The sequence below is a fragment of the Lepidothrix coronata genome, unplaced genomic scaffold (assembly GCF_001604755.1).
Source record: "Lepidothrix coronata isolate B3197 unplaced genomic scaffold, Lepidothrix_coronata-1.0 Scaffold41, whole genome shotgun sequence".
Lineage (NCBI taxonomy): Eukaryota > Metazoa > Chordata > Aves > Passeriformes > Pipridae > Lepidothrix > Lepidothrix coronata.
Window position 1 is genome coordinate 4,030,743 of NW_016690221.1, and position 16,472 is coordinate 4,047,214.

General features: G+C 41.1%; 1 protein-coding gene and 1 long non-coding RNA gene across 3 annotated transcripts in view; one reads left to right on the forward strand and one right to left on the reverse strand.

Moving 5' to 3' along the window:
- The window catches only part of CYTH3 (cytohesin 3), a 50,456-nt gene extending 44,419 nt beyond the window's left edge, over positions 1-6,037 (reverse strand). The window contains exon 1 of the mRNA XM_017813514.1: positions 5,870-6,037. Within this exon, the coding sequence (XP_017669003.1) occupies positions 5,870-5,900 (31 nt within the window). The 5' untranslated portion in view covers positions 5,901-6,037. The remainder of the gene's footprint in view (positions 1-5,869) is intronic.
- Positions 6,038-6,338: 301 nt separating this feature from the next.
- LOC108496527 lies at positions 6,339-12,294 on the forward strand. Of its 2 annotated transcripts, XR_001874503.1 has the most exons (4): positions 6,339-6,534; positions 6,827-6,928; positions 7,111-7,271; positions 9,267-12,294. It is a non-coding gene; the product is annotated as an uncharacterized LOC108496527 (long non-coding RNA). The 2 variants fall into 2 exon arrangements; XR_001874502.1 differs by lacking the exon at positions 9,267-12,294 and having other exon boundaries at positions 6,350-6,534; positions 7,111-7,638.
- Positions 12,295-16,472: the final 4,178 nt, after the last annotated feature.

A 16,472-nucleotide genomic window follows, 5' to 3' on the forward strand; every position in this document is an offset into this window, starting at 1 on the left:
TTCACACCTTTGAGACAATAAAGCATTTTGATACTTTTGCATGGCCCTTTCGCTGCCATATTTATTACAACTTCTCTACAGACTATTTTTTAAGAAACAATAAATTACAAAGTCTCGCTGTTTACTTGTCAATAACCACTCGGGATGTCAGCGTGTGTCCACAGGCATCAAAGAGAGCAAGTGGGTGGAAACAACATTAAGAGCTCTGTTTTAGACTCATTAGGCTTAAGATGACAATTATGCAATCTTAAGATGTCAAACAAGCCAACATTTTAGCTGGGACAGATGGCACTGGATCCAGAGCACAGAGTATTTGCTGTGAGTCATTCTTTTAAATACGATAGTTCCATTTTTATTTGCAAAATTTGATTTTCCAGAAACAAGATGCAGAACGGAAGAGAGTGTCAAACCAAGCACAGAGTCCTGCAAACCTTCACAAAACAAAGTTGGAAGTAGAAACATCATCTTCCGAGTGAAAAAGCGAATAACAAGACGTGAGGGGGAGGAGAGAACATACAAAGAAGCCAAAAAAAAGAGCAAGATTTCAAAAAGAAAAGTATAGTAAACAGTACTAGTGGCAGCTGGCAGGACAAAGAGGAGGAAGGGAATGTACTGAGTACAAGGGGTCAGGACAAGTGTGGAGAGGACCTAGGGTGAACCTGGAGGAGATACTCTTCAGACACTGCCTGCCAACAGCTCATTCAATGCCTTTCAATAGGAAAAGAGATGCAGAGGTAGTTTAAATTGTGATCTTGGGGCCAAAGACGGCATATAAGAAGAATCAGACTAAAGCATGTTTGTATTGGGAAGGGAAAAGAAGGGAGCAAAAGATAGCAGCAGGTGAGCCAGAGCTACAGTTTAAGTAAAACACTTGAAAGCTTTTAAAACCTTTTTGTTACAAGAGGAAAGCAGAGACTTATGAGAAAAAAGATGGCAAGCACAATCATAGAATCAGAGAAAGGTTTGAGTTGGAAGGGACCTAAGAGCTCATCTCGTTCCAACCCCCTGCCATGGGCAGGGACACCTTCCACTAAACCAGGTTGCTCCAAGCCCCGTCCAACCTGGCCTCGAACGCTCCCAGCGATGGCACATCCACAGCTTCTCTGGGAAATCTGGGCCAGTGTCTCACCACCCTTGTAGTGAAGAATGCCTTCCTAAAAGCTAATCTAAAACTACCCTCTTTCAGTTTAACGCCGTTACCCCTTGTCCTAACACTACACCCCCTTGTAAAAAGAAGAAACTGGAGGAAAGCCAAGGTGGTTTTTTTTTTCATTTTCCCTTGAAAAATTGTTCAAAATCCCATAAAAAAAAAAAAGAAGGGGAAGCAATAAATATGATGAGAAATTTCATGTGAGCTGTAGATTATATCTTGAAAAACAGTATGTTGCCTCACCTTCTGCAGCCCTTCCACTGGTGAAAGCTCTTACAGCTCCAGTGATATTAAAAGATTGCAATACCCATTTGGTAACAGTGGCCCATGGGGAACCCACTTTCACGAGGCTATTACTACAACTCCCAGACATTGTTCTGCAAAATACACTCTGTTCCTGTAAGTAAATCCTACAGCTTTCTTTCCCAGCTGTACCAGTGCAGACAGATGCTGTTACGGGCACACTGCTCCCCTAAATCCACGGCGTGCTTACACTGCTGAGCACGTTACCAAATACCATTAGATAACAATCCATCGAGTTTGGCAACCAAAGACTTCTGGAAATTCTATCTGCAAAAATTTCATGTTTTCTTCCAAGTCAGAGCTAAATATATCGAACATTAGGCTGAGAAAAACTTAATGTGTTACTGCAATTAACAAGCCCATTTTCTGATACCACCAAAAATAACTAATATTTACGGTATAATTATTAATATTTTATTATGACACTTTTTACTGCAGTGGTAACAGATTAAATGGTTTGGGGCTCAAAATTAGGAGCCTACTGACCTGACAGGGAAGCCATACAAATATGACACTAGTTTAGCATGAAGAAATATTTATTTAGCAAAAAGAGACTTAGCATGAAGCTCTGCTAGCTGGTAAAAGTCTACTTATGTCATTTAGTTTTTTGTGTTCCATCTCTGTATCTGCTCTTTTTCTTTCCCTAGAACCAAGCCAAGTGGTTACTTTAACACTCAGGTGCATTTTTATATTCTTGGCATTCCCTACAGTGCTATTTAAAACAACAAGCCCTCCTCTAAAGGACTTTTGGGACAACTTTTATTTAAAACTACTGGTACAAGTTATCCACTTTGATGGGTAGGGATTGAAACATATTTAACGTTCTTCTGTGTTAAAACACATTTGTTTATAATAAAAAAAACTCATAAAAGAAGAAAACATGGAGAATTAGTCTTAAATGCAAAGCAAATGTCTATAACCATGAGGAGGCCACGTGGCCTCTGCTATCTTTAATGTCTACCTTTGGAAGATATTACAATGTGAAAAGATGAGGCTGTTCATGTCTAAAGTATAAATATATATATGTATTCAATTTAAAGACATTTTTTCTAAGAAAAATCTGGGGTGTTTGTTACATTTAACAACTTTTACCTATAAATAGGTAATCTTTGCCCTGCAGCAGAACAGAAGTGACCCTGCTAAATCTGGTTTGGCAGCAAACCCGCTCTCCTGAGTCCTCTGTGAGACGATCTGGTCTCTCTGTCTCGTGAACGGGTGTCTACATTCTGTCCACACAACAGACCCAACGTGTTACCTGGCACCAGCACTGGCAGGAACAGCCAGCAACCAACAGAGCTTGGCAACTGAACCGCTCTGTCCCAGAAAAGCTTCGACATTCAGAAACAAAGCACAGAGTTTGGGGAACATAGGGAAACCTCAATGCCCTAATTAGTGCTGTAATTTGGTCTATTTGTCAAGTAGAAGCAGGATTTTAACCTTCTGGCATGTCTGTTTGAGCCCTTTGTAGAGGCAGTTTAAAACAAACATACAGAAGTTGGTAAGTACCCAATCCCGCAGTCTTTTCCAAGAGGAACGGCACAGGATTGAATTTGGGGGACAAGAAAGCTGCTGCATGACTAGAATCAAATTCAGAAAACAAACAGAAGTACTATCCTGGGCCTCCAGCACTGTTTATACATTTTGACCTTCCACAGGCTGCCAACAGCACCATTGAACGCGAGGATGGCGGGTCACTGGTACCACCACCACCTCACTGTGAGCCCGCAAGAAAAGCTTCGGTCAAATCACACAAGATGTGGTTTTAAAGCAAGTGAGGAGGGGGAGGAGGAGAAATTTCCTGGATTAAGTGAACCACAGAGATATTTTAATCAGAACACAAAAGAAAGTTGAGCCAAACACCAACTGACTCGGATCATATCACATCAATAATCCATGCACAGAGCCTCTGCTGGAATCAATGGGAGGCTTGTGCATAAGTGGATTGTATAATATAAATACACAGCCCTGTTTAGGGCTCCACATACAAAAGAGAAAGAGGAGTTGTGAACAATTCCCTTAATTAACATTTCTGTTCCATCAAGTGCTTCTAAAATAATAAATTCTAACGTTACACAGCTCTGTTTTCACTCACAGCTTTTATCAGAGGTGGTAAAACAACTGACCCCATTTGACAAATAAGGGAACTGAAGCATCAGATGCAAATTAAACTGAAGAGCAGGGCAACAGGCAGAGCTGAACTGGGAATAGCAGCTTACCTCCTGAATCACAGTTTAATGTCCTAGATATTTACATGCTTATCTAGTTCGAGTCTCTAATTAGGGTGACTCTGTGCAGTCCTCAAATAATTTTACATACTTCCTAAAGTACCTGTACACAGCAATATGCTTATCTCTAAGCGTTTCCCACTCAACAATGTTAATTTTGTGAGGATTCAGAATGTTCTGCTGAGGTTCAAAACACTGGATTGCCCTGGTCAGACTCCCAAGGGAGTCTCATTGCTGAGGTATCACAAGCCTCACTACCCAGCAGTAATAAAGGGTTATAAAACTGGCTGTCAAATCCACACTTTCCGACGCTATTATTAAAGAAAGGAAAAAAAAAGGGAAAAAAAAAAACCAAACAGAACAACTTGCAATTCAAAATATTAATGCATTAGCTGGAAATGACCTAACTGATCCTGATGTTCCAAACTGACAGCAATCCATAAGGAAAAGCGAGACTGGATCTCTATTTAAAAAAAAGCACAATACTCACAAGAAGTCAGTCTAAAACGTCAAATACACCAATCGCAAAAAAAATGTCCAGTCTTACTAATCTGCAACTGTTTTACAGCGAAGCCAAGTAAGCGTGAACATAAACTATACTGTAATTTGACCCAAAAAAGCAACATGTTTATTAAAGTGGTATGAAGTTATAAATAATAGTTTCACTTGCATGCTAGGTACAAATCTGACTTCACCTCTAGAACCAGCCTTCAGCTAAATACAGACCGACTCCTCTCGAGGTCCTGAGTATTTTTCCTCCTCTGAAAATCCAACTCTACAAAGCTTAACGCCTTATGAAAGATTGATTCAGCAATGTGTCCACTTTCTAATTTACATCTTGCACGTGATTAAGTACTGTATCACATAGGGTTAGTGCCAGTAACAAGCATTTTCATTTTCCTTAACTACAGATGCAAGTCCATAATCCTGAGAAAATAACATATTTTGAGTTAAAGGAGCTTTCTGTTCTTTACAATTACAGTGTTCAAGTGCTTTGAACAATAACTTTTCAGGACTGGCTTGTTTTGTCTTCTGTTTTCCTTTTTCAGATTTCTTTTCAAGATTTAAATCTACCACTGACAAAACAAGCAGAAATGCCTGCTGAGAAATGGCCACACTTCCAAACGACGGCTTGAAGAATTATTTTTCTGATTCACCATAGCATTATTTCTTCAAGTTGTCAAAACAAACACCACACCCACTTGATTTCCGAGTTCTGGGTAATTATATTTGGAATTAGCAAGTACCGTGCAACTAATAATCACACGAGGTTTAGCCCTTACTTTAGCTATTTAGAGATCAGCCAATGCATTCAAAGGCAGCCTGTTTAGCATTTTATTTAAGATATACCCTCATCACTTCATGCTGTACCACCACTGCACAGACAGCCACAGACACAGTGAATATAGGGCAGGCCATGCAGTCGATCCCTCTGCCCCAGGGCAGGATCAGCTCCTGCTCAGCCACCATTATCGCTGATGATACACAAGAACTGGTTATTTCAGGCAGCAGCTTTACACACGCACTCACAGAACCCATTATAAATTAAAGGAGGGAAGCGTGTGGCACGTCTGCAGCGCCTTAAACTGGGACAGCGCGCAAGGCGGTCTCCAATAAGATAAAAATTACAAATAAAAGCTTCCCCAACATGAGAGTCCGGATTTTCTAAAAGTAGTATCTTGGCAAGGTTAACGCCGCTGCCGCTGGAAACAGTTCACCTCGTTTAAACTGGCTGAACCACCCCGTGATTATCACCGAGCCTCCATTAAGATGACACACACAAACAGAGCCCTCGCAGGGCTTAATTACTCTTTTCGCTGCTCGTACACTGCCAGACACGTACTTTTGGTTTTTCGTATTTCCCCCCTTGCCCTCTCCCAGCGGACGGGCAGCTGCAGGCAAAGGGCGCGGGGCTGTCAGGGCACTGCCGGGGGCGGCAGGGCAGGGCAGGGCAGGGCAGGGCAGGGCAGCGGGTCCCGGACCCGCCGCGCCCCCGCCGGGTGCGGGGCACAGAGCCCCCATTGTGGCCCGGCCGATGTAGCGGCTCCGCTCGGGGGGCGCCGGGCAGGACGGGGCAGCCCCGGCGGGAGGGGCCGCGGCCACAGCCGCTGTCAGGGGCTCCGTGAGCGGGGCACCTTCCTGTGCCGCCCGGCGAGGGGCCGCGAACCGCCCGCAAGAGCCCCGCACTCACCGCCGCCGCCTCCGCCGCCCTCTTCGTCCATGTTGGGACCGCGGGCAGGGCGCTCCGCCGCCGATCAGCGAGGCCCGGGGATCGCTCCGCTCGCTCGGCGCCTCGCGGCCACTCCCGCTCCTCTTCCTCCTCCTCTTTCTCTTCCTCTTTCTCCTTCGCTTTCTTTTTCTCCTCCTTCTCCTTCTCCTCCGCCGCGCTCCGCCGCCGCGCTGCTCTGCCCCGTCCCTCCCCGCCCAGCCCTGCCTCGGTCCCGGCAGCCGCCGCCGCCTCGGCCCAGCCGCCCGCCCCTCTCATGTGACGGCGGAGGGCGGAGGGGGAGCCGGCCCGGCCCAGCCCCGCCGCCGCCTCCTCCGCGCCACCGCAGGGTCGCGGCCACCGCCGAGCTGTGTTACCCCCCCCAGCGCCCCGGCCCAGCCTCCCGCCCGCCTCCCTGTGCGGTGTTCCCTCCCCGGCGAGCCCCGCAGCGCGGCCTGGCAGCGCCCAGGCCCCTGAAGCGGCTTCCCCGCGGGCTGTTGGGGGTCGCCCGGGCGGTCGGGAGCGGGGGGACCCGGGGGCTACCGTTGAGGACCTGTTGGGGTCGTGCCCGTTGGGGTCATGTTTTGGGGTCTGCGGGAGCCAGAAAATGCGTGCAGACACCCACCTGGCTTTTTGGGGGAGAGAGGGAGGTGAGTGGAAGGTGAGGGCTGAGTTGGCCTGAAACAGCATAGTGAGGGGAGACAAGGTGGTTTGAAGTCTCTGAAAAAGAGCTTCACACCTCTCATGTTTCTGGGCTTTTTTTGCTGACTGTTGCTTGTTCCCTGTTCTTGGGTCTGGTCCTGGAGGGACCTTGGGTGCTTCCCCTGCCACAGGGGCCACGGAGAGCCTTGCATGTCAGTGGGACTGTGCCCCACATGCGGTGCAGGGGTTTGCCTTGGTGAGCATTGTAGATAACAGAAAGGACTCTCCTTACTGCCCTAGGAGCCAAAGTGTCTGTGGGATATTTAAAGTCTTCAGTAAAGATCTTCAGTGAGTTACCTACTATGGGAGTCAGGATATCAGCAGCCTCCAAAGTCTGTAAAGGTAAGCAAAAGTGTACTGGCACAGACACTCTTCCTTCCTTCCTTCCTTCCTTCCTTCCTTAGCACCGCCTCTTATTATTTTTTTTTAAACCGTTCGTGTCAAAATTTTATTCAGAAAGGAAGCTGTGGGAGGAAAGGGTCAGCCAACAGGAAAATATCGGGTTTTTCATTTTCCTTTTGGAGGCTGGCATGGGACAGAGCACCGTCGAGGAAGCCGTGTCAGGAACACTCACCTCTTGACACCACTGCTAATAGGTGGTTATTACAGCCCATTGTGCTGAGAGCGGAGGTCTGGCTCTGACAGCTGCTCCAGTGACAAAGTGGTTTTACCTCACCTAAAAATCGTAAGCATCACGAACCTTTAAAATACTCCTCTGACTTTCCTATTTTAAATTAAATATCGTTGTAAGTTTAGTAAGTTATAAAAAGGATATGATTACATAAAACCAGCATCACCTTGGTAAGAGATTTATTATTAAATGTAGTTGCATCCTGTGTCTGCAACTACAGGATGATGTAAAATAAGTGTGAATGCAGATGAACTGACTGGCTTTGAATATTTTTGTACGCTGAGCAAATTGTTAATTTACATTAGTGGGGAATCTGGTTCATGAAAAAAATTATAATTTTATAATTGATCACAGATTGCTTGCATTTAATTTGTGTTGGTTTACACCTTTATATAGAATATATTCCTTTATTTTCTTGTTTCTGTTTGTCAGTGTCATTTTTTCCTTCCTTCCTTCTTTCCTCCTTCCCTTCTTCCCTCCCTCCCTCCTTATACTTTTGCTACAAGGAAAATTCTAATGCAAAATAAAAAATAGCTTCATCACTAATTCTAGTAGCAGAAGAGAGGGAGGTGTGGAAAACAGTCATCCTCCCACCCCATTCAGTGCAAAATTCCTGTTGACTTCATGGAAGCAATACTAGTTTTAAAATTCTCCAAATTCATAGCAAAGATTAAAATTATTTTGTGATGGAAGCAAGATAGGAAAAATGTCTGTCCTGGTTATGAGTGATCAGTTGTGATGTTTTATAGAAACTTCATGGTGAAATCCAATTCCAGATCATGTCTGCCGATTCCAAACCCATGAGATAAGGAAAATGTTCTTTATTATAACTTCCTTATTAACTTGAACAAACAGTTAAATTTTCAGTATTTTGCCTTACTGAATATGTACTTACTCTGTTGTAACTCTGAAATATATGTCATTCAATATCCTCTCAAGGAGAATCCGTTCTTTCCAGCCCTGTTTTAGTTGGGATGACATATTAATGATACATAGTACAAAAGAGTGTTGAAATTATAATGTTCTCTTCAAGGCTGTATGTCTCTGAAATGATGGCAGATATTCCTCAAAACATTTTCATTCAGATTGTGTATCTTATAAATAGACTTACTTTTGCATGGGCCTGATCCTCCAAGTGTTCTAAGTGTAAAACTCTTAGTTCTGTGTACAAGGTGCTTCCTGGACAAAGCTGTTCAATCTTCAGGTGAGATGTCATAGAAACTTTTAAGATCAAACCTCTTACCTTGTTGCCTCATTTTCCTGTGTTTAAAGTAAAACTCATGTCTGGCTATAAACTTAACTAGGTCAGGAATAGATTTTTTGAAACTGTGCAAAATCAAGTAATTACAGCCCCAGTTCTACGTCATAGCTGTAGCAGTTCTACCATAGCGGAACTCCTCCTCCCTAGTGTTTGGTAATTCAACAGTTATGACACCACTCTCCTTAAATAAGAGGTGGTTTCTTACCAGCAAAGATGCCAGGAAGCAGTACAGGTTACAATCTCAGCAAATTTTAAGACAAACTCCAATAAACTATTTCCTTCTCATGTGAGTAATTCTCTCGCATCTGCTTTGTTTTCTGGAACTTTGATCATTCTTCTGTTTTGGAACACATATTGATTTTAATTTTTTCCCCATAATTAATAAGAGTTTCAATCAACAGTTTTCTAAAGATTGCTTGATCTTTTTTTTTTTCTTTCTTGCAGTCCCTTCTGTAGTCATAGCTCTATTTTTACCACCAGTATGTTTTGCCAGTTTTATATCCACAAGTCTAACCTTCTGTGTTGGAAGAACTTCACAGTCTGTCATTCATGTAAATAATAGTCTAATAGCTGGTCTGTTGAAATTATTTTTAGGGGGAAATTGGGCTTTCTCCAAAAACTACTGTTGGCAGGGTTGAGTCCTCAATGATAAATGTGGTTACTTGCTGAATTTGCAGGTGATACACTTTGTCTTTTTATATTTTTTGGTCCCTCTCTGGATAGTTTAGTAACTGTTTTGATTTAGTTTCCACTAAGTGGTAATTTATCTTGTCATTTTTCATTTTAAGGGTTCAGGAGCACATCTGTTGTGACATTTGTCCCTATGCAGAGAGTCAGTGAAGACAACTGAAGCCCTTACATCACATTTTTGTGGTCTATAAGGCTCATTAAATATTAAGCCGTTTGTATGGATTTCAATTTGAACCAGACTCCAAGAGTAGTGAATGAAAATATAAATCTTTATCCACTCTTTTTTTTTCTCTTTTTTTCCCCCCATAATCAATTCAAGAGTAGGAAAGCTCTGTTGCTTATTATGTTCTCTCCTCAGCAACAGTGGATTCCCTTTTTTCTCCATTGCTTTTTATTGGTTAATGTAAATTCTGAAAAAAAATCTTCATTCTTCACCTTCAGTTTACTTGTAGAAAGAAATAAGCTTAATGTTACTGTGGCAAATTTCCTCTTTCAGTAATGTAAATGTTTCAATGATACAAAATTCCATCTTACTGTGATAGATTTCATAAGCTTTTTATTTCTAATCAAAATCATGAGCTATGAGGGTGCTCATACCTGGATAGTAGCATTGTATTCAAATACAAGAAATACAATTCTGAATTTTCTTAATGCAGAAAGAAATAAAGTAACTGTTGTTGTGTCAGCAGGCTGGAGGTGGAATCACGTCCTTACTGTTGGAAGGAAGAATCTTGGAAATCGTTCTTAGGGAGGTGGTCATCCTGCCTGCAGGTATTCCCATTCCATGTGTTCAGGCAAGACAGCACTAATTTGCAAGTCTGGCTTATTGTGACTTGTCTTAGACTTGGTGAGAAGGATTTTATAGCTGCCCTTAAGAAGAACAGTTAATAAAAATATGAACATTTGTGCAGTCTTAGTAATACATTCTTGAAGAATATAGATCTATCTTAAAGGATATAGATATATCTCAAAGAATATAGATACATCTTAAAGAATACAGCTGTTGTGCAATGTTTTGTAATCTAGAATTCTTTGGCTTGTTTTACAACTTGCTCACTGAGATGCTCTCACATTTTTAGAAAAATGGTGCAAGCATTACATTCCTGAGATAATACCTTGTTGATAGAATCACTGTCATCAATACCCAGCCATTGTATTAAAGAATACTTTTGTTTCAAATCTAGACAACCAAAGAGTTTTTATTTTTTAAGAAGCATTGCCTAATAGTTTCCATGCAGGAAAGTCTCAGCCCATCATCATCTCTTTTTTTTCCCCTATTTTTTTTTTTATTCATCAGTACTTGAATAATCTGGTATTCTTAAACCCCTAAGGCAAACTCTTTGACTTCCTCTGTCTGGCAGATGGGTTTTAGCCATGGATTGTTTCTTAAAATGTTTATGCTGTCACACATCTCATATTTGTCTCAGCTGGAAAAACATTTTTACAGAAAATCCTGTTTGCTGGTTGTCTCAAGGGTTTCAAAAGTGCTTGTGCCTTTCATTTGGTCCAAAAAAAATTTACATGCAGGTATTTTATATGGCTTTGGGGAACATCAAAGCTGAAGCTTAGCAAGTCAAGCCTCTTTTATGAATGGTGCTTTCTTGTATGGATAGGAAGCTTGTTCCATTAGAATAGTCCAGAACCCTAAACATAAAGACACCTCACTTCCAAGAATTTTGCATGGGTTTCTCTCCTGATGAACTTTTTAATCATATTCTGAATTTTATTTGCAGCTTATCCTAAATTCCTGTTCTTGACACATTTGAGGGTTTGTGAGTTTTTGGTATTTTTTTTAAGATTTCTAAATGAGCTTTATCTACTCCCAGCATCGAATATTACTGGGTTTGGGAGTCAGTGTTTGTTTCTATTGTGTAACACTGATAGGGCCACTAGTGAGTCATTGAGGAAAAACCACCAAACATCCCAGTGAGGAAAATGTATTAAAAATTGTGAAGGTCCATCAACTCTATAATGCTTATGATCTGAAATGTACTTTGCATTAGAACTTGTTCTGCCTGTATTAATTATGCACAGTACTAGACACAAACAGGATGCTTTCTAGCATGAAAGCTGGGCCTAAAATAACAGAAAAAGAGGACTAGGATTCAAGGGGCGTGGGCTGAAACAGATCATGAGTGGAAGTTTTGCATGAAGCTTGAGAGCATTTTTCTATCTCAGGAAAATGAAAGAACTTGATGTAAAGCAACTCTCAAAGGAGAGTTTGCTGATTAAGGCCAGACTGTTCCCACCCTGAGAAGTAGCCACAGTCTGAATTTCCCTCTGCTGGCTCACTCCATCTTGGACTCTCTAGTCTCACCAAGGCCTGGGAATTTGAAATTCCTAACTCATCTTACAGTGGGAGCTGCAGCTGGGCTGCAAACTATACAGGAGCTGCATGCACGTGGCAGCAGTTGATGTATGGGGGGGCCCCACAGTCCCTTCCTCCTCCCTGCCCGAAGAAGCCCTAAATAACTCCCAGTGTTGCAGGGCTGGCACCCCCTGGCACACAGGGCCAGCCAAGTGACAACTGTACTCCTCACAACATGCAGTGTTGGAAGGGTTACACCAGGTGCTCCCGTGGAGTCACCAGTGAGCGTCTGCAATGCAATTGCATATCTCCACATGAGCTGGCTCAGATCTTCCTGCTGGCTAGTCAGCAGAGCACAAAGCTGGGCTTAATAAATATGGATCCATCAATTTAGGCAGGAGCAGGAACTGGCAACTAATGATTTGGACTTTCAGTGGCCTGTGAGCTGTTTGTGCAGCTGTTTGTGAAGCCACGTTGTAAATCAGATTACTCAATCCAGATTTTTAAAGTTCTGTCTAATCTAATAATTTTTAACCAGAATTACTCCACTGATTGAATTCACACTCTGGTCCCACAAACAGTTGCATTGGCACAATTGCAGCACTGGTAGACTGTGACACACAGATGGTATGGAAAGAAGGAAGGGAGGCTGCTGGATGGTTATTTTGTCCATGGGGACAATATTCCTGCATAATTCTGATGCTGTTCTGAACCACAGACTCTGCATCAATTTCCCTTTCTGATCCCTTCTCCAACTGTCCCTATAGTCAGACTGAAATGCCTGTTAATGTCTCATCTGTGCAATACCAGATCATCTAATGGTAATAAATTGATCACGATCAAATACGAGCATGTCATTGCATTCCTGTCAGCATTAGCCAGATATAAGTCACAGTGTTTAGGCCAGGCTTTATCCTGGCTTTATACTGGCAGCAGGAAGACCAACTCTGACGTAAAACCATCATGAGTAAAAACACTCTATACTCCCTGTTTCATGAGGGTTTTGTTTTCTAAATCATTTTTTATTGGTGGGTTGAACTTGCACACAGGATTTCATGCCATGTCACCATCCAAAAACTAAATTTATTGCATCATGAAATTGCAGTTGAGAGTATTCAGCTTCCCTCATAGGTTAGTTTTGAATACACCCTTTGAGTCCAGGGGAAAGGGGAGGTCATTCTTTGTTAAAAAGTGATGTGTGATATTTTACATTCTTACCTTTTTTAACCAAGAAGGATCCCTATTTATCCGAACTGCTGCAGTTAGAAAATAAACACATGGGTCTTAGGCAGAAAAAGTCACTTAAATCCTCTCATAGTTACACATACACTGTTTTATCCCTTTCATATCCTCATGGATGTAAGAGTAATCCCATATACTTCTATACTAAAACAAAAAGGTTTTGGCAGTTTTTTACTGTAATTGAAGTGTACTTCCAATTTAAAAAGCAGACCTTCACCTCAATTGTCTTTCCCTTGCTGTATTTCTCTTTATAGTCTTAAAAACTGTCTCGAGGTACAAGAAGATGTTAAGCAAGGGAGAGTCAAAGTTAAAACTTGGCAAGCGCTAAAACAAAGAATTTTTCCAAGGAAATGGAGGAGACAGGACAAATTAATTCCTTATGTAACTCCATTTACCTCAGTGCAGTTACATGAAGTATGAATTTGTACCTTACACCTCTGTGGTCAGAAAAAAATTTCTGTGATCTCAATCAGCGCAGTGTAAAATAATAATTTTTAAGAAACAAAATTGTAATTTAAGTCTGGTAGAACTGCCCTTGTTATTTTTAGTCTATTAATATAACTGTAGAAGAACAATAGGTCTGCAGAACAACAACCAAAACGGCTTCATAAAAAGCTTAGTACACGATGATTTGTAGCTTACATCCTTAGTAACGTTTTTTGTGGGAAAGAGGAATTCATGACAGACTGCTCAAATGGGCAGGGACATCAGGGACAGAAGGTCCAAAAGCTTCTCTCCAGTTTGCTGCATTGCAGCTTGAACTTTTTCCCTCCAGTCTCATTCTTCTCCCCTGACCACCCCTAGTTCAGTTCTCCTTTCCCTCAGGATTCTCCGGGTTCCACTGGGTGTTCAGGGGTCTCTGTGGCTTCTCTTTACTGCTGAGTTTTCTCTCGTCAGGCAGAAATTTTCAACCTCTTGGGACAGATAAAGGAGAGCTGTTTGGCCTCCACCATCGTTTCTTTTTATATTTTAGATTTGAATACATTTAAATTTGAGATGCTTTAAAATAAGGCATGTTCCCTGTGAGAACCCAGCCTTCATGTGTCAGTCTCTAGTACTCAAGTAGACCTGTACCCAGAGATTATTTCCATTTTAAAGCCTTGTTAGGAAACATCAACCCCTTCCTCTCCACCCCACTGCCAAATTCAGGAAATACTTTCAATATCAATGTTAAGATCTTTCAATACTGCAACATAAAAGTGTTCATATAATATATTAGTGCAGTGAAATTTAAGTCAATGGTCTGTCTCTTTTATCCTTACCAACTCGCAACTATCAGTTTTAATACAGAGGAAAGTGTCTGTGTATACAAGCATATAAAAGATGTGAAAATACAAAAGCATTTATTGAAAACAGACAAAACCAGGAAGATGATAAAATAGCAGAAGGAAGTGGCCTCACATATAAAAACTTTTGCTTTGTATAGCAGAATTTATCACTAAAAGCTCAGATTGGCAAATTGCCATGCTTCAGACTAAACAAGGAATGCAGTGTAAAAAAAAATTTGACTTAGTGTACAAAAGCAAGAGACACATTTGAAAAAATAATGTCTTTCAAAGTAATTCAATTAAATGTTTTTTGTTTCCTCTTTTAATGTGTATCTTTAAAAGTTTCATTATATTTTGAAGTAGCAGAAATCTCAGTTGCACAGATGCAAGCTCTCCTCTAAGGATGTCTGCATCAATCAGGTGGATGTAGGAAATTCCCAAATATCCAAAATTAAATAAAAATAGTGGAGCTATATTATATATAATAGTGGAACTATTAAATCATGTCTTATAAAAAATATTCACATATTTAAAATATCTACAGCACAATTTTAATCCACAAAGCTGCTCAAGTAAATGTGGACTGCTCAGTATTTTCATCCTGGATAAACAATGTGGGGTTTTTTTAAACAGAGTATCCATTTCTTTTTATGTTTGTGAGAAAAAATGGAAAGCATTAGGAAATCACAGTACATTTATGCCTGGAAGACTTTGATATAAAAGAGTTTGAAATCTGCTGTTGATTGAGAACAGTTCAAAAGCAGGAGAATCTGGGATCCTTAGTTCAGTTCCTGTACCTGCAGGGATGTTCTCTCCCCCAGCCTGCTCAGGCCTTGTTCCGGAATTCCTGCTGGAAGGGGGATTCAGGAGCACTGAATTCTGCTGGTGCTCAGGGGAACATGGATAATGAGCACAGCTAAATTCTCACAACTAACAAAATCATGCCCTTCCTCTTAACTCTGGAAGGCTTTTCCAGAGCTCAGCGTGGAGGAAAGACTCCAAACGTGAAAAACAAGATGGCAGATAACTACAGTTAAAACAAACACATAATTTTTGCAAATCCTCATCACATTTCCAAGATAAATACACTGCTTGAGTACTAATTATAGTCTTAAATATTGTCTCATTCACAGTGAAAACCTTTTCATCTTGTTGACAAGAATGTTTATATCCTTCATACGTTAAATCATTCCATGAAGTATTTTTAGGAGTTTGTTATATTTAAATCTGCAGTGTCCTAATTGCTTCGATGGAAGTTCCAGATTTATTCTCTACAAAGTACAGTTGCCTGGCAGTTCTTTTTCTAGCTGCTGCTTTTTCCTAAAATGGTCTGGACTTCCTGCATAATTTGTACAAAGCTCTCCCTTCTATAAATGTCGTGTTTCATTCTGCTTTAGTGAAGCTGATACACTGATATGAATTAAAAAGAGAGAAATTCTTCTTCATATGTTTCAGCTCAAATAATAGAATGCTGTCTTGAAACTATTAGAAAGGAGATAATATTGGGTTTATTAGATTATGAAACTGCAAGTCATGACAGATAAATGCAGATAAATCAGTCTTCTCAGAAATCTGAACTGCTAATCAATTAAAGATGTTACTCCAGAATGCTGACCATAGGCAACAGCAATGAGTAAAGTAGTACCTTTAGCACACTGGGGATTTTGGAAGGTCCATATTAAATAAAGAATAATGCAAGAGAAAGGAAGGGTGTGCTTTTACCATGCTTAATGCAGCACTTAGGGCTACACACTTAGGGTGTGTTCCCATTCTTTCTATGAGACTTTTAGTCATTTATGGAAAGCCCTTAAGCAGAAATTTATTAATGATCTAAACAAGCAGATATCAATGCATGTGTATGTTTATATATAAGTATATATGGTTATTTACATGCAGGCAGGAAAACTACAATTTTGTATTTTATGGTAATGAAATGGTCTTTTATCTCTAGATCACAATATTAGAGGTGTGCTGAGAGCATGATGAGCAAGAGACTGAATGCTGCTCCAAAGCTGGAGTGGACATAATACCTTGATTTCAGTCCAGTTTTGAACTGAGGCAAAGTCCACTCAGAGTCAACAGTTGGTCAAGTAACAGGACCTCTTTGATTTCCTTACAAAGCCCCTTAGTCAAAAGTTCAGGCACAAACTCCACCTTTGAGTTTAGAGTCTGTCTGCTCAAGGCAATGTCTGCTCCCCTTCTGCTGACAGTCAAGAATTGTTTAACACTTCTGCCACACTTTAATGAAACCATGGTGATAACAGCAACTGTTTAAAACGCCCTGTAACCTTCTCCCTGAATTATTGAATTCACTGTTAATTGGGCTGTCTCCTGTTGTAAGTGGAATTTGCAAGGAGATGCTATTACTGCTCTGCCAGTGTATGTGTCAGTCACAACACCTTTTAGAATAACTGGGAAAAACTGACTGTGGATTCTTCCTTACAAGGACAAGAAATTATTACAACATCACAATGTTTGTCAGGTTA